This window comes from Chiloscyllium plagiosum, unplaced genomic scaffold (genome assembly GCF_037043375.1).
Source record: "Chiloscyllium plagiosum isolate Xiang-an unplaced genomic scaffold, Cpla_swu_hap1 HiC_scaffold_10, whole genome shotgun sequence".
Lineage (NCBI taxonomy): Eukaryota > Metazoa > Chordata > Chondrichthyes > Orectolobiformes > Hemiscylliidae > Chiloscyllium > Chiloscyllium plagiosum.
The window spans coordinates 60,930,705-60,954,749 of record NW_028270148.1 but is presented as its reverse complement, the minus strand read 5'-3'; the positions used below and the strand labels follow the sequence as shown (position 1 = coordinate 60,954,749).

The following is a 24,045-nucleotide window of genomic DNA, read 5'->3' as shown; positions in this document are numbered from 1 at the left end:
TGTGATTGAATATTTATTTGAAGCTAGCAATGCCAACATACCTATGCTTGTGTATAACAGCATTGAATGCCATGCCATCCCTCCAGCTGGTGGTAAAGTTGTGAATATTGACATTGGGATAGCTACAGAGAGGAAAAGGAAGTGTAAGATTTTATTTCTATCTTGAAAACTAAATTAAGAACCAAATGCAACAAGCTAAAGTTAACATGCCATATCGATTCATGGTTGTCATTTTGGTAAAATTTTAGAAACAGGTGGTTCTATAATGGATGGACATGTACTTGTGCAACCCCGTGTTATAGGGAAAAAAAAATCAGTCTTTAGAAACAGTGCTGAAAGTGTTGGTGATGTAATCGTATTAAAGCCAACACACATTGTAAAAGTTCACACCTTTGAAATAGAGGCCCCAATTTATCAATCACATTATGGCAAATTCACATTAACGAAACATGCGTTATAGCAGAATGACCTGTGTATTCTTCAAAGACAGAATTCTAATTTGGTTACAGAGGGAGTCTCCTTATGATTTGCAATATTGTTACCGAATTGTGATCATTTTAGCAAATCCTCATCTCTGGTAAACATGATCTTTACAGTTGTGCCAGAAAAATAGGAAAACTGGCTACAATTATAAATGTGACAATGCTGTGGCTTTAAGGGTTTTTTTTGAATGTTGTTTTTTAAATAGAAGTTGTAAGGCAGAGGTGCCAAACAGTCTACCAAAACCACTAGAGGAAACTTGGGGCCTTGGTTTTTTTTTAAAAAGTTGGAACAATGGAGGCAGCCTGAATAGATGTGGTCAGCTGTCACAGAGCAGGTTTTCCGTTTTGTTTAGTTTTTAGGCTTAGCTTTAAGCAGTTGCTAGTGTGGGCTTGAAGAGGTAGAAGTTACCTTCTTTTGGTTACAGCTAGAAGCTGGGGTTTCTCTCTGCTGCTGAGATACCTGTTGGACAAATCTATTTTTCTGAATTTGCCTTTTTTATCAAGGGAGTGTTTATGGGATGTTACTATATTGTAACAGTTAATAAATCTATTATTTGGTTAAGTTTTCCAATAGAGTTAAGTTATTTAAGTATTTCTTTCTTTTATTTATATTTAAAGTATAGTGTTTAAATAAATTGTGGTTTTGCTTGAAAAACTTGGGACCTAGGCGACCTTCTTAAAATATTTTGAGGAGGGGTCTGATCTGGTCCATAACACTAGCATACAGTAACTAGAAAATAATTACTTCCTCAGCATTAAAATTCAGTTAGCAAATGTGGAGCCATTATTATTTGAGGTAACTAACTTTTTACCTGATATGACCAGGAGTAATCATAGGATGTCAAATAAGGTCAAAATACAGGTTTGAAAAATTAGGGCAGTTTAAACAAAACACAAATACGGAGTTAATTTATTCATACTTTTGCTGGTATTATACAGAATTACAGAACTTTATGGAAACCAATGCCAAAATTAATTCACTTAATATCACAAATGGCAATTTTAAAGCAAAAGTTGCACACTTGCATATACATGAGTGAATGGATACATGTCAGTTGTGCATAAGACTTAAGGATTGAGAATACAAAGGAACCTCGATTATACATGGATCTACCTCATAAGTACTCTGCAGGAATAATTTACTGAGATATTCATCCAAAGTTAGTTAAGTATTCAATTTCACATTATTTCCAAGAACCAATACAATCACTGCAAAAAGAGGGGTTCACAAATAGTTAATTAAAACAAAATTTCCAATTGTGGACACTATTACACAATACAACTATTAAATGTATTTTCCTTCATAATGAAAAAACAAAGTATTATGGTTTTGTTTTGAAAATCCAAGTAAGACGTGGATGAAGCATTCCATCAAAACAATTTATTTTAATGGTGTTATTCAGGTTCAAGATTCAACCAAGAAAAAAATTACTCAGCTGCATTGTATGGGTCTCTGCTGGTGTGATTGAAGTGAGTTGGGTGGTATGAAGGCAATTAAGAGTCAACCACAGTGCTAATGTATCTGGAGACACAAACAGTCAGACTGGGTAAGGTTTATAGATTTCATTCCCTAAAGCACCATAGTGAACCAGGTGGCTATTTATGATAAATCGACAATGGTTACATGGTTGCCACTATCTGGCTTTTAATTCCAGATTTTTACTGCATTCAAATCTCACCATCTGCCACAATATATTTTAATTTAATATTCCCCACCATCCCTTCCGCAGGGTATTTTCAGTATTAAGACAGCAGTACCTTAAACTTTCAATCTTTGGAAAGGCCTAACTTCCTGGGGAATAAGGAGTGGGGAAGGCACAAAGAACTGTGTTTATCACCCCTAATCAGGAATGAGATCCAGTGTGATCCCTATGAATCACATAGGTCATTATTCTAAAGCTCCTGTGAACTGTAAATGATCAAATATCCAACCTATATCCTCAGAACATTAGTGTGGGCCTCTGGATTACTAATCCAGTGACAATATCAATGTCACTGCCTCCCCTTTCTGGCTGGTGGGTGAGGAGCTTATGCCTCATAAAATCGAGCCTACTGTCTTGTGGAAACGTTGTGACAACAATTCCACTGATAACACTCACCCTGCAGTTTTCATCTGGCACCATAACAGCAAAGCATCTTTTGCAGATTTCTTTTCCTTGTTGTCTTCTGATTCAACACTGATATCTTGGATCTTGGGAATAAAAATGAATTCTGTCAAATGGATTGTCTCACTTGCATGACTTAATAATTTCCCAAAAGCTAAAGGAGCTATTGAAAGGAAGCAGATTTAGGCAATTTCAATTTGGTTGCTTTAACAAGGGGAATGTTCATATTTGCTCAACACAGGAACAAGAGTAGGCCATTCAGTCCCTCAAGCTTGTTTCTCCACACCTGCCTTTGGAAAATATCCTTAATACCTTTGCTTAACAAAAAACCATCTGTCTCAGATTTAAAATTGACAACTAATCTAACATCTCTTTGTTCTAACATCTCTCCTGAATGATCTGGTCCTAATTCTCAGATTATTCCTTTTATTAGAATCTCCAATCAGTAGGACTAGTTTATCTTTATCTACACTGTTTCTCCTGTTAATATCTTAGTGACTTCACCCTTAATTGTGGTTCTGTTCGCCAAACTGGGAATTTGTGTTGTAGACATTTCGTCCCCTGTCTAGGTGACATCCTCAGTGCTTGTAATCATTAAAAACACAGAAATAGAGAACACACACTTGATCATCAACACCACACTCACAGCAATCCGATTCACTAGAGAGGAAGAAATGGCCAACCAACTCCCATTCCTAGACATGATGGTACAGAGAACACCGAACGGAGAATTCACCACAAAGGTATACAGGAAAGCCACACACACAGACCAAGTCCTAAACTACGAAAGCAACCACTCCAACACACAGAAAAGAAGTTGCATCAAGACACTATTCAAAAGGGCCACAACACACTGCAGTACACCAGAACTGCAAAAATAGGAAGAAGAACACCTATACAATGTATTCACCAAAAACGGATACCCGCGCAATTTCATCAACAGATGCCTAAGGCAAAGACAACAGAATGAGGACATGCCACAACCCAAAGGACCAGCCACGTTACCATACATCAAGAGCATTTCTGAACTGACAGCCAGACTACTGCAACCACTAGGACTCATAACAGCACACAAACCAACAGCCACTCTCAGACAATAACTCACCAGAACAAAGGACCCAATACCCAATACCCAGCATGAGCAAAACCAATGTAGTATACAAAATCCCATGCAACGACTGCACAAAACACTACATAGGACAAACAGGAAAACAGCTAACAATCCGCATCCATGAACATCAACTAGCCATGAAACGACACGACCAGCTATCCTTAGTAGCCACACACGCAGATGTCAAGTAACATGAATTCGACTGGGACAACACTGCTATTATAGGACAAGCCAAACAGAGAACAGCCAGGGAATTCCTAGAGGCATGGCACTCATCCACAGATTCAAATCAATAAGCACATCGACCTGAACCCAATATACCGACCACTGCAGCAGACAGCTGGAACTGACAACCGGAAGTGGCAGATTCAAACCACTACAAATGCCGGAGGAAAGATCACAGAAGCGCTTCACAGGAGGCTCCCAAGCACTGAGGATGTCACCTAGACAGGGGACGAAATGTCTGCAACACAAATTCCCAGCTCGGCAAACCGAACCACAACGAGCACCCGAGCTACAAATCTTCTCACAAACTTTGAACTTCACCCTTAAACTTCTAAGCTTTAGAGAAAACGTGCCTAAATTATACAAATTTCTCCTCACAACATAATCCTCTGACATACAGGTATCATTCTTGGAAACAAGTGGTCAAAAATTAGAATAATAATTAAAGCAAGCATCAAGATCTTAGTGACATTCACTGCACTGTTGAATTTACCTGGAATCGGAGAATGATGGTCCAAATTAGACCAAGAGTCAACCGGTGGTTTCCATCCACGATATCATGAGATCCCATATTTTCTAAATGTACTCTTTGCTCTTTAAGAAACTGAAGGGCTTTGTCAACATTTTCAAGACAATGAATTCGCATTCGTCCTTTTGTTGGTTTGGGCTGATAGACAAAGACAGAGGGAATATGCACATAAATGCCAAACGTCATGCAAAAGAACTATGTTGCTGACATACCAAGTAAATATAGACTCAAGGTTTGCAGTTGTAATGACAGCAACATGTTCAGCATTCTCTGTCATTACTCTATTGAAACCAACAGTGATTTCCAGAATCTATTTGCGCAGTTCGAGATAAAAATCCAGATGTGGCCATCAGCAATTCTACACTTCTCCAGAGAATGTGCTGTTGAGATTTTCCAAAAATGCAATCAATGAAAAATTAATGAACTGATGAAAATATCAAATCAAACCACCATTTCTAAACTCTTTCTTTTGTCCAAAATCCTTGAACCATTTTTCTATCTCCCAAAACTGTTCCTATCTTTACCAAGCATGCCATGTACAACACTGTTTTTTGACCCAAAATACCAACTGACTATCAGTCCTGGAGATCCCTAACATCCCAAATGCCTGTTTTCAGCCGATCCAATTTATACCATGTGATAACAAGAGACAGTTGAAGTCACTTGGTACAGCAAAGACAACATATCTAAGGTTTGCGACTACGATTTATTCAATTCCTAACTTCAACATAATATAGCAACTGGTGGTAAGGTTAATCAAACAGATAAAAACATAACTAAATTTAAAATTGAAAATAAGTAGTACCTTACAGCACATTAAGGATGGCAGGACTAGTAATGTATCTCAGTTCCAACATGTAGGAGTTGCTGGATGCCAGTTTAAATTCAGATCAAGGACACCTGCGGCAAATTTGAGCAACTTTGATTCAGGGTTTGAGTTAGAGACTGAACTACAGGCAGTGGGACTCATCAGCCACACTTCCTAGAGTCTGGTTGTCCGATTTGGTCAGTGTTCAGGGGCAGCATGGTGGCTCAGTGGTTAGTACTGCTGACTCACAACGCTAGTGACACAGTTCAATTCCAGCCTCAGACGACTGCCTGCGTGGAATTTGCACATTCTCCCCTTGTCTGTTTGTGTGTTTCCTCGTGATGCTCTGGATTCTTCCCAAAATCCAAAGATGTGCAGATTAGGTGAACCGGCTATGCTAAATTCCCCACAGTGTTCTAGGATGTGCGGGTTGGGTACATTAGTCAAGGGTAAATGTAGGATAATACGGAAGGGGAACGGGCCTTGGTGGGGCGGTGGGGGTAGGGTTTACTCTTCGGACTTGTTGGGGCAAATGGCCTGTTTCCATGCTGTAGGGATTTTATGATTTAGGGATAAGGCTGTGAGACTCTGGGTGAGGCAGGTAAGCTAACCCAGAGGATAGGAACACACGAGCATTGGCCTTTCCAATTAGAGTCATAGAGATGTACAGCACAGAAACAGACCCTTCGGTCCAACTTGTCTACGCCGACCAGATATCCTAAACAAATCTCGTCCCATTTTCCAGCATGCGGCCCATATCCCTCTAAACCTTTCCGATTCATGTACCCATCCAGATGCCTTTTAAATGTTGTAAACAGACCAGCCTCCATCACTTCCTCTGGCACTTCCTCGTCCTATGCATGAAAAAGTTGCCCCTTAGGTCCCTTTTAAATTTTTCTCCCCTCACCCTAAACCTATGCCCTCTAGCTCTGAACTCCCTGATGCCAGGGAAAACACCTAGACTACTTACCCTATCCATGCCCCTCATGATTTTATAAACTTCTATAAGGTCTCCCTTCAGCCTCCGATGCTCCAGCCTATTCAGCCTCTCCCTATAGCTCAAATCCTCCAACCTTGGCAACATCCTTGTAAATCTTTTCTGAACCTTTGCAAGTTTCGCAACTCCTTTCAATAGGAGGGAGATCAGAATTACGCACGACATTCCAAAAGTGGCCCAACCAATGTCCTGTACAGCCGCAACATGACCTCCCTAATCCTGTACTCACTGCTCTGACCAATAAAGGACAGCATACCAAACGCCTTCTTTGTTATCCAATCTATCTGCAACCCCATCTTCAAGGAATTTTGAACCTGCACTCCAAGGTCTCTTTGTTCAGCAACACTCTCTAGGATCTTACAATTAAGTGTAGAAGTCCTGCTTTGATTTGCTTTTCCAAAATGCAGCACCTCACATATATCTAAATTGAACTCCATCTGCAACTCCTCAGCCCATTGCCCCATCTGATCAAGATTCCATTGTACTCTAAAGGTAACCTTCTTTGCTATCCACTATACCTCCAGGTTTGGTGTCATCTGCAAACTTACTAACTATACCTCTTACGCTCACATCCAAATCATTTATATTGATGACAAAAAGCAGTAAACCCAGCACCGATCCTTGTGGCACACCACTGGTCACAGGCCTCCAGTCTGAAAGGCAACCCTCCACCACCACCCTCTGTTTTCTATCTTCTAGCTAGTTCTATATCTAAATGGCTCATTCTCGCTGCATTCCATTGATCTAACCTTGTTAACCAGTCTACCATGAATAACCTTGTCGAACGCCTTACTATCCAAACAAGTTTAAAGAACCTCTGAGCTATTGCATGAATGTGAATTCACTATTTGATTCTGTTACAGGATGCTATTCAAGACAGGGCCAAAAGAAGAAATGTAGTGGTAATTTGGGGTGATAGAGTGATTAACACTGTTCTCTGCATTGTCTGCCTAGGAGGTAAGGTTTAGGACCTCTGCTCAGACAAGGAAGGGGGGGAGGATCTGTTACTATGGTCCTTGTAGGTATCAACAACATACACATGACAAAGAACGAAATTTGTATAGGCAACATGAGGAGAACGACCTCACATTAAGAAGAGCCTCAAAAGATTAATCTTAAATCTCTGCATTATTACCGAAACCACATGCAAATTGCCATAGGGCATATCAGATTAGAGATATGAATGCATGGCTCAAAATGGAAATTGGGTTCCAGTTTGTGGGGCATTGGCACTAGGAAAAGGTAGAGGTGTAGTTCTGCTATTTAATTGTGTGTTATGGACCAGGCCAGACCCCTTCAAAACATTTCAAGAAAGTAGCCTGGGCCCAAACGTTGCGAGTTGTTTTATTCCAGGAGTGATGCAGGTGGCCCAGTCACTAAGTTTTAAACCAAGCAGAATTTATTTGCAAGATTAGCAAATAAAATACAAACAAAAGAGAACAGAGTATAGAATAACAATCTATCTAAAAATCCAAAAGATTATCCCAACTTAATGATGCTGTTCCAAATTCCTGCAACAATCCCCATAAACACCCCTTGGCAAAAAGAAGGTAAAAATCAAACACAGGGTCTTACAGGAGAGAGAGAGAGAGAGAGATGTGACAGATAGATTCAGCACGGAACACCTTCTTCCATGTAGCTGTTTCTTGGACCAGCAGCCTCAAACTGACTGACTGCTTTCAATGAACAGCCAGATTGCTAAAGACAAAACCAAACAACAGAAAAGCAGAGCTGGGAGAATTGGCCAATCCCCTTTCATTGTACGAAATATGTTTTTCCCAAAAAAACCTGAAAGTATTTTGCCTGAGGCAGTATCTGTTAGTTATAATCAAACTGACCCAAAACCCTTCAAACCTAGACCTCCTGGAGTTGCTGGGTTTATGACGGCTCTGAAAAAAAGCCAGGTGAGCATAATGTCATTAAAGGAGCAGCATCATCACATCTCCTCCCTTTCAAAAAAAAAGAACCATCAACATCAAAAGATGGCTTCATTTTAAAACACCTTAATCTTAAATTGTTAGTATACTACAATACTCATATGCATAATGTTGACAATAATCATGCAAACATGCACTACTACATTTTGTTTCAGTCTGTTTTACTCTTGCCACCAAATGCCTCCATTTCTCATTCAAGTCTCAACAATGTGTCAGCAATCATGTTTTCTCATCCTGTCACATGCACAATATTCAAAAATGAATGGTTGCAACAACAAGCTCCATCTAAACAGTTTGGAATTTTTGTCCTTAAATTTCTCCACAAAAATAGGTTATGATCAGTGTATATGATTGTCTCAGATACATTACTGGCAACATAAACATTGAAATGTAGTAATGCCAACACCAAACTCAAAGTTTCCTTCTCAACTGTCCAATACTTCTGATGAATGTTCAATTTCCTGTAGACATACACAAGCAGTCTTTCTATCTTCTCATTGTTTTCCTAGTAAAACACCTACATCACTCGCACCAACAGCCACTCTGAATGGCTTTGCGTAGTTAGGCGTGGCTAGCACTGGGGCAGTGGTTAACACAGCTTTCATGCTATTAAGTGCCTTCTGACAGTCTGCTGTCCACTGAAACTTCTTGCCTTTTTTTAGCAATTCAATGAGTGGAGCCACCACATTGCTAAAATTTGGTATGAATTTTCAATAAAATCCACTCAATCCCAGCAACAGTAGTATTGCTCTTTTTGTCAAATGGTACTGAAACTCCTCAATTACTCTGTTTTTTCATTCCGTGGGGCCATTTGTTCATGTCCAATAACATGGCGTAGGAAGGTGGCTTGGGCTGTGGTAAATTCAGTTTTAGCCAGGTTTATCACCAAGCCTACCTCCTGAATTCAATCCAACAATTCTGATAAATGTTGCAAATGTTCCTTCCATATGGTTTTAAAAATCACCAGGTCATCAATATAAAATACACAATTGGGTGATCTGGCAATGACCTTATTGGTTAGACTCTGAAATGTGGCTGGTGCATCTTTCATACCAAACAGCATGACTTTAAACTGATACAGTCCATTACAAAAGCCAAAATTGTCTTCAGTCTTTAGGACAAAGTTATGTGCCAGTATCCTCTAAGCAAGTCAAACTTAGAAACATAAGTTGCTAGTCCCACCTTTTCAATACATTCTTCCAAACACGGAAATAGATATGCATCAGTCTTTGTAACTACATTGACTTTGCAACAGTCTACTCATAATCATTGGGTACCACCTGGTTTTGGCACCATTACTAAGGGTGAGCTCCCATCACTGTAACTCACTTTGATTGTGTCGTCTTGGAGCAAGCTTTCAATCTCCTTTTGAAGCTGTGCCAACTTTAGAGGGTTATGCCTATAAGAATGTTGCTTCATCGGAACAGCATCTCCTGTATCTCCATCATGCATAAACTGGGAAGTACTTACCTATTATTTCCACATATCTCCCCCTGTGATAGTAATAACTCTTTCAGGTCATTTTGATATTCCTCAGGAAGGTAACTCAATGATTGGCAAAAATTTGGATCAATTCCCTCATTGGCCAATTTAATTTGGAAAATGTCCAGTTCAGAATCCTCATAACTTGGTTCTTCAATCAGTATTGTAACCAATAATACAATCTTCTTTGCTTTCCTTCCTTGTCAAAATACCTTTTGAGCATATTCACATGACACACACTGAGATTTATTTCTGTCTGGAGTCCTTATCAAATACTTCATCTCACTCAATTTCCTTTCAACTTGATAAGGTCCACTAAACCTTGGTTTAAAGGTTCACCTATGACTGCAAGTAACAATAACACTTTATCCCTGATAGTAAAATTGCGAGGTTTTGATTTCTTGTCTGCTTCCCGTTTCATTATATACCGTGATATCTTTAAATGCTGACGAGCCAACACCCTTGCTTCATTGATTTGTTCCTTAAAATCTGACCCAAGGTCCAAATATGTGGTCTCCGAATTCTAACATTCTAATTTCTCCTTAATCAATTTTAGTGGTCCTCTCACTTCAAGCCCAAAAACTAATTTAAATGGAATAAATTTGGTCAATTTAATCGGGTGCATCTTTGATGGCAAAAAGTACAAACGGAATTCCTTTATCCCAATCATCTGGATAGTCTTGACTGTAAGCCGTCAACATGGTCTTTCGTGTCTGATACCACCTTTCTAGCACTCCGTGATTCTGGATGGTATGCAGTAGGTTTGAATTGTTTTAATTGTAAACTGTCCATAACTTCCTTGAATAATTTCGATGTAAAGTTTGACCCTTGATCTGATTGTATCTCTGTGGGTAGTCCAGATTTAGTGAAAGAAATTGACTAACTCCTCTACAATCCTTTTAGCTGTGATACTGCATAATGGAATGGCCTCTGGAAATCTAGCAGGCACATCCATTAATGCCATCAAATACTGATTTCCACTTTTTATTTTAGATAAGGGTCTTTACAAGATTGAATCCTAAGATTATTGTAAAAGGTTCCTCAAATGCAGAAATAGGTATTAAAGGTGTGGGTTTTACTACTGCCTGTGGTTTTCCAATTACTTGACATGTATGACTTGTCTGGCAAAATTCAATCTTATCCTTGCGCAGCCCACGCCAGTATTTCTTTTGTATTTTAGCTTGCTTTTCTTACCCCTAATTGTCCCCCCACTGGTAGTTCATGCCCCACTTGCAACACCACCTTTCTATAACCCACTGGCAATATGACTTGATGAATTTCTGCCCATATCTCATCTGCCTGAATATGTGATGGTTTCCATTTCCTCATTAAGACATCATTTCTAAGATAGTAGCATTCAGGGATACATTCAGATTCTTTTTCCGTGCATGGCTTTTGATATAATTGGTTTAAATTTTCATCTTTTTGCTGTAACTCAGTTAATTTATCTGAGCTATAGATGTCTGCTTTGTCATGTATCTGCTCCTGGTTTGTCTCAACCATTTGATCAAACAGGGTCTCTATTAATTCCACTTCAACCTTCTTATCTGTACTGTTTGTTCTTTCCGGTTTCAACTGGGGACTTTGTGACCTCATAACACACAGTCGGGAAAAATCCAAAGATATGTGTGCTGCAGTAGTTCAATTGCCTGAGTTTCTACTGGCTTTTCAACCACTGTAGGCAGCAACCTTACCTGTGAACCTGCTGTATCGTTAGCAAAGACAAATTGTATACCTGGAGCTGAAAGTTTGCCCAATACTCCTACCATGACATCTCCATTCTTCATTGGCCACTCTAACTTCACTTTACATAATTGAGTGCTTCTTGTCTCACTGTGAATTCCTGGTACTTGCACCTTTTCTGACAATAGTCCTTCAAAAGGTACTTATCTCCTCATCTTTCAAAATCAAAATGATTGAGAAGTTCTTGGGTTTTTTCATATTGTAATCTCTTTACCTGCTGCTACTCACCTACATGAGTAAACTTTACCTTCTCAGGTAATGGTTCAAGAAGATCTGGCACTTCCTCCTGAACCAAACTCTGACCAGGTTATACATTTCGGTGAAACTTTCTAGCCTCCACTGTGCTTTCCATTACCACTTCAACAAAATTCACTGGCTTATTCTGTTTTCCTACAGTTGGCTTCCCAGTGCTTTTCCTAACCTACCAATACTATGGTTTCATGTGGCCTATTTTGTTGCAGTGAAAACACCACAGCTTTTTAAACTTCTCTTTCCCTTTCAAGGGTTTCTTTTTTACCCTGTGGTAAGTTATCCTTATGATCTTCACTGAGATCTACCTTTCCCTTTCCATGTGAGGATTTTTCTTTACCCCAATTTCTATCCCTCATGGATTGAAATTGATGTTGGAAGCCAATCTTTGATTTATGGACCAACTCATAGTCATCAGCCATTTTAGCTGTTATCTTGCCGTTTTAACTCTCTGCTCTTCCACGAGTTCTACTTCAGGAAGTGAATTTTTTAACTCATTCAAAATTACCATCTGTCTAAGAGCGTCATAGGTTTACTGTATGTTTAATGCCCTTATCCACCTAGCAAAATTGCCTTGTTTGATCCTTTCAAACTCAATGTAGGTTTGACCAGGGTGCCTTCCTAGATTCCCGAAATGTCTGTTGGCTTCTGGCATGAGCTCATATGCACTTAAGATAGCTTTCTTCACCGCCTCATAGGTCTCAGATACCTCCTCTGATAGTGATGCAAATACCTCACTCGCTCTACCTACAAGTTTTGTTTGGATCACATAATCACTGGCCACTGCATTTGTTTAGCCACCTTTTCAAATGAGATAAAAAGGCTTCCACATCCTTACCATCAAATTTAGGCAATACTTGAATATATTGAAATAGATTCTCACCAGGTCTTTGGCTACCATGAGTTTGTTCACTCTCACTCTCTTCCTTACCAAGCTTATCTTCACCTTCATCTACATCCTTTTAAGCTGACTTTTCCTGTCTAAGTATCATTTCCTGAAGTTCAATCTCCCTCTCTTTCATCCTTCCCTCACTCCGCTTTTCTCTCCCTTCGCGCTCTCTTTTCTTTTTGTTCTGCTAAGGCGATTTAGTCCTTTCCTTTTTATTCTGCTGGGGTTTTTCATTTTTTTTCTCTTTCCCCTGCTTTTAATCGTAATTCAAACAAAGAGTTTCATTTCTGTGGCCCTTTCCTAGTCTTTAGCCTCTAACTCAAGCTACTTCATTTCAACTGAACTTTAGCCATCTCTAAAGATTCAGATGGCGTTTCCAACAAATTTAAATACTGAGTTATGTTTGTAATTATCTCTCCTTTCATTATGGGGAGGAGGCAGCTCCAACCCCAACTTGTCTGCTAATTCCAGTAGCTTGACTTTAATCACATTTTGTAAAACCTCCAAAGTCCCATTCTTCCACTGCCAGAAAACTCTTAGTGACTGAAAGAGTTTCCCAAGCATGGTTTAAACCAACCAAAATCAACACCCAGAACAAAAGACACTAACACCTAGCACTCACTGCCTTCGAGCCAGGCAACCTTAATACCAAATCTGAACAACAGAACAAATCCTGCAAATTTCCCCCAGTCTGTTACGGCCAGGGTCAGACCCTCTCAAAACATTTCTAAAAGTATTCCCGACTCCCTAACTTTGCTACTTGTTTTAAGGTAGTGTAAAATGGATATACCAGAGTGATGTAGCTGGCCCAGTCACTTAGTTTTAAACAAAACAGAATTTACTTGCAAGATTACCGAATGAAATACACACAAAAGAGAACAGAATATAGAATAACTTATTTATCTGCAAACCAAAAGATTACCCAACTTATTGATGCTGTTCAAAATTCCTACGACAATCCCCACAAAGACCCCTGGCAAACAAAAACGAATGAAACACAGGATCTTACAGGAGAGGGGGAGAGTTGGGGAGACACAGAGAGAGCAAGAGCGCGAGAGAGAGCGAGCGAGTGCACGAGAGAGCGAGAGAGAAATGACAGAGAGATTCAGCATGGAACATCCTCTTCCATGTAGCTGTTCCTTGGAACAGCAGCCTCAAACTGACTGACTGCTTTCAATGAACAGCCAGACCGCTAAATCCAAACCAAACCAAGCAAGAAAACTGGCCACTTCACTTTCAATATACAAGCGTTTTTTTTAAACATCTTGAAACCCTTTTGCCTGAGGCAGCATATGTTAGCTATAAACAAATTGGCCCTAAAACCCTTCAAACCTGGACCTCCTGGAGTGTCTGGGTTTACAACCATTCTGAAAAGAAAACCATGGACAACATAACCTTGTCAAAGGAGCAGCATTGTCACACAGAGTATTAGCATAAAAGCAAGGGATAACGTAAATTCAGGGAACTAAGATGTGGAAATAGAAATGAGAAATGATAAAGGCAAAAAGTCATTTATGGAAGTGGTATACAGGCCCCCGAACAGTAACTGAATAGTAGGGTGGAGCATAAAGGAAGAAATATTATATTATATTATGTCAGAAAGACATGCTAATAATTGTTAGATTTTAATCTACTGATCACCTGGAAAAGTCAGTTGTCAAGTGTAGCATCGATGAGGAGTTCATTGAAATTTTCAAGATAGCTTCTGAGAACAGCATGTTCTAGAGCTGACCAGAGAGCTAACTCTACTAAATGTGACATTGCACAATGAAATAGAATTAGTTAATGATCTTACAGTGAAGGTGTTCCGAGGTAGTAAATGATCATAATATGACTGAATTTTACATTTAGTTGAAGGAGAGAGGAGTGGGTCAAAGGCTATTCTTAAAAAGTTAAATAAGGGGAACTATTGGGAGATGAAAGCAGAGCTGATGAAAATGAACTGGTAAATTAGGTTCAAGAATAAAGTAAACAGGGATGCGTTCTCTGACATTTAAGGAAATAGAATATATGGAATAGATACATTCCAAGGAATAAGAAAACACCTAAAGTCCAGACCCCACCACTGTGGCCAACTAGAAATGCTAAAGATAGTATCAAACTAAAAAAAAATGGTATATAACTATTGCAAAGGAAGGTGACAGGCCAGAAGATTGGACAGAATATAAAAACAGCAAGAATGATCAAAAAATTAATGGCAGGGAAATATTAGAATGAGGAAAAAAGCTAATCATAAATACAAAAAATGGATAACAAGAGTTTCTGTTACTACATAAAGAAGAAAAGAGTAAAGAAAGTGGATGCTGCTCTTTTAGATAGGAACACTGGAGAATTAGTAATGTAAAATAATGCAGATGGCATTATGACAGATACATGAACAACGCAGATTAATTGAAAGGTATTTTGTATGAATCTTTGTATGAGGATACAAGTAACATTTCAGAAGTAATGACAAATCAGGAAAGGAAGGAAGGAACAGAGTGATGGTTAGAGATGCGGGCTAATGGACTTCATCTATGGATCTTAAAAGAAGTGGCTAGTGCGATAGTTGATGCAGTTTTGATTAATTTTAATTTTGCAAAACTTATTTTATTCAGGCAAGATACCAGTAGATTACATGATAGTGCATGTAACCTCCTTATTCAAACACAGAGGGAGACAGACAGTAGGAAAGCACAGGCTAGTTAGCTTAATGCCAGTCATAGAAATTGCATTGGAAAATATTATTAAAGAAGTTATGGGAAGACATTTGGCTAAGTTTAAGGGAATTAGGCTGAGTCGGCATGATTTTGTGAAAAGGAAACCATGTTTAACCAATCTCTTGGAATTCTCTGAGAGGGTAACATGTGCTGCGAATAAAACGTAACTAGTGGATGTACAATACTCAGATTTCTAGGAGGCATCTGATAATGCATCACCTCAACGGTTATTGAAAAAATTAAAAACTGTCAAGACAGCTCACTAGTGTTGATAGAAGACTGGCTGGCTAAGAGGAAGTGGAGAGTAGGTGTAAATTAGTCTTTTTTAGATTGGTGATATGTGATTAGTGGTGTACCACAGGAATTTCAGCTGAGATCTCAAAATGCTTACAGTTTATATGAATGACTGGATGATAGGATGGAAATATAGTTGCCAAACTTGCTGACAGTGCAAAATAGATAGGAAAGTAAATTGTGAACAGGATAAAAGGAAGCTACAGAAAGATTCACTGTGGGTTAACTGAGTAGACAAAGACATGGCAAATGCAATATAACATGGGAAAATATGAAACTCTCCATTTTGGCAGGAAGAATTACAAACATATAATCTAATTGTGAGAGCTTGTAGAGATCTGAGATACAGTGGGATTCTGGATGTCCCCATGTATGAATCACAAAATGGTTAGCACATAGCTCCAGCTGTTTAATTAGGAAAACTAACAGAATGTTGACATTTATTGCAAAAGGAATGAAATACAGAGTTGTCATGCTTTAGTTACACCGGGAACTGGCAAGAACACATCAGGAGTATAGTGTATAGTACTAGTCACCTTATTTAAGGAAGGATATAAATGTACTGGAGGCAGTTCAGCCAAATTTTAAAGGATAATATCTGGAATGGGAAATTTTCTATGAGGAAACATTGGACAGGCTGGACTTGTATTCACTGGACAGTAAGAGGTAATTCGATTGAAAAGTAAAATCTTAATGGATTTTTACAGACTAGATATACAGAGGATTTTCTCCTTATGAGAGAATCTAGGATTAGGGGTCAATGATAACACTGCCCACTTACAACAAAAATGAGATTAATTGTATCTCTCAGAGATTAGTGTTTGGAACTCACTTCACGAAAAGCTGGTGGAAACAGAATCCTTGAATATTTTTAAGGTAGGAATAGATTTATTCATGTTAAAGCAAGGAGGGGAGGACTGTAATCGGTACAGGTCGGAATATTAATTTGACATTACAATAAGACCAGCCATGATCTTATTAAATGACAGAGCAGCCTGAAGGAGCTGAATGGCCTATTCCTATTCCTAATTCGCATGCTTGTAAGTGAGAAATTTCCAACAAAAGTTCTGAAAAATAGTGTTCTATGTGGTTCTAGTACAAATCCAACACTGACATCTATCCGGGATTATGAAAAATTATCTAGATATGTCGTGTCCACAAACAGCAGGTCAAATCCAACCTGGCCAACTACCACCCTGTAAGTTAAGATTTAATTATCATTGAAGCAATGGAATATATTATTGGCAGTGCAACAATAACTTGCTCAGTGAAGCGGTTTGGTTTCTGCCAGGTCCACTCAGCTCCTGACTTCACTGCAGTTTCAATCCAGACACGGGCAAAAGAGATGGGCTCAAGAGGAAAATTCAGTGTGATTGCCCTTGACAAAAAGGTAGCATTTGAGCACAAAGAAAGATGATTGAGAGTGTTGGAAGTCAATAATTTCAGCTACAAGACACCTATATGGGAACTCCATAGGCTATCATAGTCCCAATGATTTTCAGCTACTTTATTTGTCTCCTATCATAGCAAATATATTCACCCAGTTCCATTCTTATTGAAATATAGAAAAAAAACACTTTGAATGACTTCTCTTCTTGCTTTTACACCATTACATCTGGCGTTCCCATGGATCTATACTTGGTTCCCTCCTTTTTCTCACTTACATGCTGTTCTTTCTTGATATCATAAAAGCAAAACATTAGTTTTCACATGTACTCTGATGACCAGCTCGACCTCACCACCACCACTTTACTCGACAACTCTATAACAAAAACAGAAATTGCTGGAGAACTCAGGTCTGGCAGCATCTGTGGACAGAAAGTGGAGTTAATCTTCTGAATCCAGTGACTCTTCATCAGAACCTTCTATTTCTCTATTGTTGCTATCACATTGCTTAACCAACTGATACTGCATGTGAAGAAATTTCCTCCAGTTAAGTATCGGGAAGGGTGAAGTCATTGTAAGATTGTACAAGGATAAGGTAAGAATTGGGCAGTTTACCCATACTTGGGTCTATTGATAACCACTTATTAAAAAAAAAAATCAGAAGGCAAGATGAGGCATTTAAGTATCCATCAATTGGCCCCAAAGTAGGTGGCCACCTGATCCTTCCTCTATGCCTGCAAAAGTTTACAGTTCTGGGGAGAGTGGGTGGTTGGAGGAAAACAACTTCATTTTGTGTCCCCCCATCTTCAAACCCATAGCTGGAGAAATGCAAGATATTTATTTTGTGATTTATAATTATATGAGCTTGTATTTAATCCATGTGTATATCCCTATCATCTATATTCTTTTAAAATTAAAATTGAAAGATGCAGAGTTTTTAACTTCCAGGTTTGCTCTGAAAATATTTCAACATACCAGCAGTTTACAAAACTTTGAACCATAGAATATAGGAGCAGGAATAGGCCATTTAGCCCTTTGAGACTGCTCTGCCATTCAATACAATCATGTCTGATTAGTCAATTCAGTACCCTGTTCCCATTTTCTCCTCACATCCTTTGATCCCTTTAGCCTCAAGAAATAAAATCTATCTCCTTAAGATCATTAAATATTTCATCTTCACCACTTTGTGGCACAGAATTCCAATGGCTCACCACTCTCCGGGTGAAGAAATTTCTTCTTGTCTCTTTCCTAAAAAGGCTACCCTTTATCCTGAAGACTTTGACCTTGGGTTCAGCACTCCCCAATGATTGAGAACATCCTTTCTGCATCTATCGTGTCAAATTTTATTAGAATTTTACAGGTTTCTATGAGCTTCCCTCCCAATTCTTCTAAAAACTCTAGTAGTGAATATAGTCCTAAGTCATCCAGGCTCTTCCCAAACACCAATCTTGCTATACCCAGGACTCTCTCCGTAGTCATAACATCCTTGCTCAAGTAAGGAGACCAAAGATGCACACAATATTCCAGGTATGGTCTTACCAATGCCCTGTACTACTGCAGCAAGACATGCCTGCTGCTGTATCTAAATCCTCGTTATGATGGCCAATATACTATTTGTCGTCCTCACCGCCTGCTGCATCTGCATGCTTACTTTCAACTTGACACTCTTTGACTTGGTGCAAGATTCAAAGAGATATTTCTAACAACTAATCCATGGCTCAGAAATTTTAATGGACTGCTTTCTTAAAGGTCAGCAGCAAATACATTGTTTTTCACTGATCACAATACCTTTCCCTTTTATTCCCAACATTACTCTAGATTAAATTAACAGGGGAAATATTAATTCTCAAAACAATTAACAGATTTCTTCTTAGAAAATAATCCAGATAGGCAAAGAGATAGGTTTAAGGAGAGTCTTTAAAGAGAAGTGTGATAGAGAGATGGACAGGTTCTAGGGAGAAAATTCTAGAGCTCAGAACATAATCAGGTCAAGGCACAGTCGTAAATTGTACGCAGCATTAAATCAAGGTATACAGCAGCACAAATGATCACAAGTTGTAGGGATAGCAAGAGGTTATAGAGATAGGAGAAGAGAAACTGTGTAGAGACTTTAAAACAAGAACAAAAATTTTAAAATCAAATTGTTGTCAAACAAAGAGCTAAGGAGAAAGTGAGGACTGCAGATGCTGGAGATCAGAGCTGAAAATGTGTTGCTGGAAAAGCGCAGAAGGGCTCTTGCCCGAAACGTCGATTCTCCTGCTCCCTGGATGCAGCCTGACCTGCTGCGCTTTTCCAGCAACACATTTTCAGCTCAAACAAAGAGCTAATACAGGGATGGATAAGAGGACAAGTTGCAAGCCCAACTAATGAGTTTAACACTAATTGGGAGAATATTAATATACTTTGGTCTAAAGATAACATCGGTATGGATAATGGTTTCTGTGGAAAATGAGCTGAAGCAGAGACAAAGATGGACAACATTAAGGAGTTGAATGTGGATGGCTTTGGCGATCAAGACAGTATGAGGTTAGAAGCTCAGCTATGGGTCAAATAAGAAGGCAATTATCTGTCTGTGAAGAAAAATTGAGTTGATAGCTGGTAACAAGGTTTGCAACAGATACTGAAGATAATGACTTCAGTTGCCTCAGCATTTGGTTGGACCAATCGAAAAAATTGGAATTGTTCTGACTGCATGAGATCCTTACTTCTGGATTCACAATTAACACCACCCTACTAAATTTAAAAAAAAACAATAATTCATTCATCACACAGATAGCAATCTGCAACACAATGTTACTGAAACAATAACTGGTTAAATATTAATCTTTATTCCTTTTCAAAGCAGGATTCAACAATAGCCATTTAAACTGTCTCAGTTGATAGCAATGTAACCTCTCAGTTAGATGACTGCTCAAACTCCACGTTTGAGCGTCAATGCATAAACTATGCTGTTACTAAAATTAAAGGAGTATTGAATGCTGGCATTGTTTGGCAAGAAGATCTGTAGTCATTCAGGTGACTGCTAGAGACCCTAGAACATTTTGTGAAGGAAAACAAAATTCCAAAGAGTTTTTTACTGCATGTGTGTACCACATGATATGACCACATGTTGAAAGGCACTGGAGTTCATGAGAAACGAGGCCAGAACATTTAATCAATTAGCTTGCATTCTTAAAAATTGAGCCCATTTTAACATTACCCATTTTACAATTTGTAATGTGACTGAAGACAAGGAATATTTACAGCAATAATATATCCTTTGAGAGCTACATAATGAGTTCACCCAAAATCTACAAGGAATACTAGGAAAGGCAAATGTACGAATGATTTTGCAATCATATTAGTTTATAACCTAAGAAATGTTCTTGGTGCTTCTTTGGAGAGAGATGCTTATCCCTCTAAGGAGGGGAAAGAAGAAAAAAGAAAATGGAAGAGAAAGAAAGCTGCCTTAAGAGATAGGAGCTGAAAATGTGTTGCTGGAAAAGCGCAGCAGGTCAGGCAGCATCCAGGGAACAGGAGAATCGACGTTTCGGGCATAAGCCCTTCTTCAGGAATGAGGAAAGTGTGTCCAGCAGGCTAAGATAAAAGGTAGGGAGGAGGGACTTGGGGGAGGGGCGTCGGAAATGCAATAGGTGGAAAGAGGTCAAAGTGAGGGTGATAGGTCAGACTGGGGTGGGGGCGGAGAGGTCAGGAAGATTGCAGGTTAGGAAGGCGGCGCTGAGTTCAATGGATTTGACTGAGACAAGGTGGGGGGAGGGGAAATGAGGAAACTGGTGAAATCCGAGTTCATCCCTTGTGGTTGGAGGGTTCCTAGGCGGAAGATGAGGCGCTCTTCCTCCAACCGTCGTGTTGTTGTGGTCTGGCGATGGAGGAGTCCAAAGACCTGCATATCCTTGGTGGAGTGGGAGGGGAAGGTGAGGGGGCAGGTGTGGGCGCAAGTCTTGCACCTCCTGCGGTTGCAGGGGAAGGTGCTGGGAGTGGAGGTTGGGTTGGTGGGGGGTGTGGATCTGACGAGGGAGTGACGGAGGGAGTGGTCTTTACGGAATGCTGATAGGGGAGGGGAGGGAAATATATCCTTGGTGGTGGGGTCCGTTTGGAGGTGGCGGAAATGACGGCGGATGATGCGCTGTACATGGAGATTGGTGGGGTGGTAGGTGAGGACCAGTGGGGTTCTGTCCTCCCCCCTCACCTCCCTCCAAGGCCCCAAAGGAAACTTCCATATCCGCCACAGATTCACCTGCACCTCCACACACATCATCTATTGCATCCTCTGCACCCGATGTGGCCTCCTCTATATTGGGGGGACAGGCCGCCTACTTGCGGAGCGTTTCAGAGAACACCTCTGGGACACCCGGACCAACCAACCCAACCACCCTGTGCCTCAACACTTCAACTCCCCCTCCCACTCCACCAAGGATATGCAGGTCTTTGGACTCCTCCATTGCCAGACCACAACAACACGACGGTTGGAGGAAGAGCGCCTCATCTTCCGCCTAGGAACCCTCCAACCACAAGGGATGAACTCGGATTTCACCAGTTTCCTCACTTCCCCTCCCCCCACCTTGTCTCAGTCAAATCCATCGAACTCAGCACCGCCTTCCTAACCTGCAATCTTCTTCCTGACCTCTCTGCCCCCACCCCAGTCTGACCTATCACCCTCACCTTGACCTCTTTCCACCTATCGCATTTCCGACGCCCCTTCCCCAAGTCCCTCCTCCCTACCTTTTATCTTAGCCTGCTGGACACACTTTCCTCATTCCTGAAGAAGGGCTTATGCCCGAAACGTCGATTCTCCTGTTCCCTGGATGCTGCCTGACCTGCTGCGCTTTTCCAGCAACACATTTTCAGCTCTGATCTCCAGCATCTGCAGACCTCACTTTCTCCTTAAGAGATAGGAGTGAGGTCAGTGAAATGCAGAGGTGAAGGAAAATGGAAGTAAAAGTCTAAGGAACAAACAGCATCAAAATAATCTAAATGCATATTCCACACAGGCAGTCAATCATTAGTCAAGTTTAATGGTCAATCAATGGTCAACAAGGGGTTGTGTGCTTTCTTGAGCTTTCTTCTTACTCTCATTCTTCTTTGTTCATCATTCGCTTCGAAGAAAGCTACACCTTGATGAAGCAGATCTTCCCATCATGCATAGTCCAGTGCATTCTTTTTCTAACTACTGGGGTCGAAGCCAATCTTCAAGTAGGGACTAGGGTACCTAAAAAAATATTTGTTCTCTCAGGAGCTAGATGAGAGTCAAGAGTGCATGTTAAAAGGTAAGTATTTGGCATTTTGATGCAGAGACTTGTGCAGCTGCTGTCTAGGAATGGTTACCTCTATGTTCAAGATGCCTACCTCCTGGGGGAATGCTCATCTTTGTGCAGTGATATGTCTCAAGCTTTCTCAGGTATCAACAAAATGTCTCAGGCTTTCCAGTCACAGGAGCACTGGGAGGATAATTCTCTTTTAGCCAGCAACCTTCGTGTATGTCTGCAGGTGGTGGTTAGTGAAGATTCCTTACAGCAATTTCCCAAAGGAGGAAATTGAGTACTAGACCTTGTGCAGGATCTCAAAGTCCAGGGTAGCTGAGCAGCCTGATGCTGGGAGGATATGGTGAGATGCCCAGTTCTGGTTGGTAGGCCTGCTCCAGTGCCATCCTGCTTTGTGTCTGCCTAACTCTGGCACAAAGTGGTCCCTTCCATTGGGAAAATCCTGTTTTTGGCAGCCTGACAGAGATGGGACCATAGTGGTGTGATTGGTCCTGCCTCTCAACTCCAACTTTCAATCTCAAGATCTGTTCCCAAGTTTCAAATTTAAACTGTTTAAATCATAAACAAGGACAATTAAAAGTAATAACTGTGATGACCTTAAATGATGGCACAATAACTATTAATAATTTTATTTATGCATTTGGAATAGCTTTCTTCCCTCAAGCAATCTCACGTCTAAGATTTCTGTAGGATTCTTTGAATAGCTGAAACCTGTAAGGCCAGTGCTACACATGGACTTACTCTGATAAATATTACATCTCAAATGTAACATTTTTAAGTTCATATTTTATTAAAGCACACCAGATAGAAAATATGGCACCAGAGCTCAGCAATGGCCATGCTAAGAGCTTTCATTCAAAATTTTAACAGCAAAAATAAAATGATGACGCTGAGCTCTTTTTGCATCATGCTCTTGATGTACTATCATATCTCACTGGAGTGGTGCTCTGGAAATCAAAAAGAATGCAAAACTCATAAGTTTACCTGTCTTTTGCACCCAGGTTAATAGAAAGCATGGACCAGGTTTCTGCACTTAGAGGTTATTATTTATTTCAAATACTGTAAATTGTTTATAGCTACAGGAAAAACAAAGAACCATCAACATATAAACCCCTTATAAAACTCCCCTTACATGCATGTGGACATATATAAACAGACAAAAGCAGGTGAAGGGACAAGCTGGAAAGACAATTTAATTGTTCCTGTCCACGGGGTTTACTGAGGTTATTCTTTTGACTTGTCAGGGCTTGCTATTCATTGATCTCTTTCCCCCAGTGTTTTTCATTTTCTTGCAGGAGGTACAACTCGTTCTCAAATTAGAAGGTACCTGAATTACTGACTAAAGACAACACTTTACAGCAATTCATGAGGGAAAATAAACTGACTTTCTTCAGGCTATGGGTGTTTTCTTTTACTGTAGAGTACGGGCAGAAACCTTTCTGAAGGTCCAATGGCTTTTCATCTTAACATTCACACCACAAGTTGTTCAGCAACATGAGCCAATTATGTAGTTATTGGCAGGCAGAAGATCATCAACGACTTATCACTACCCCACCGATCAAACAGCTATTTGTTGCTTGCTTAATCTTCCTTTGTACATATCCCTAGCCCTAGCTCCAGCTCAGCTGCAGTAACCTCCACACTATTACTTGTATAACAGCAATGTAAACAACATTTACAGCAATACATATTGGAAGATTCCTTTTAAAAGGTGTAGCAACCCTTTCCAAAAGCCTTGATTTTAGCAATGGTACTTGTTCTATTCAATCCACGATTAAAAACAACGCAAAATAAAGAGATTTGGTATTTTCAGTAGCATCGTCAAAATCCAAGATTTGTTAATAATGG

The 24,045-nt window shown here is 39.9% G+C and overlaps 1 protein-coding gene across 3 annotated transcripts in view; it reads right to left on the bottom strand.

The window, feature by feature from the left end:
- The window catches only part of sptbn1 (spectrin, beta, non-erythrocytic 1), a 292,639-nt gene that overhangs the window by 82,436 nt on the left and 186,158 nt on the right, over positions 1-24,045 (bottom strand). For all 3 annotated transcript variants that reach the window (XM_043695961.2, XM_043695960.2, XM_043695962.2), the window contains 3 exons: positions 4,417-4,590; positions 2,582-2,673; positions 42-122 (listed from right to left, as the gene is read on the bottom strand). In XM_043695961.2, the coding sequence (XP_043551896.1) occupies positions 42-122; positions 2,582-2,673; positions 4,417-4,590 (347 nt within the window). The remainder of the gene's footprint in view (positions 1-41; positions 123-2,581; positions 2,674-4,416; positions 4,591-24,045) is intronic.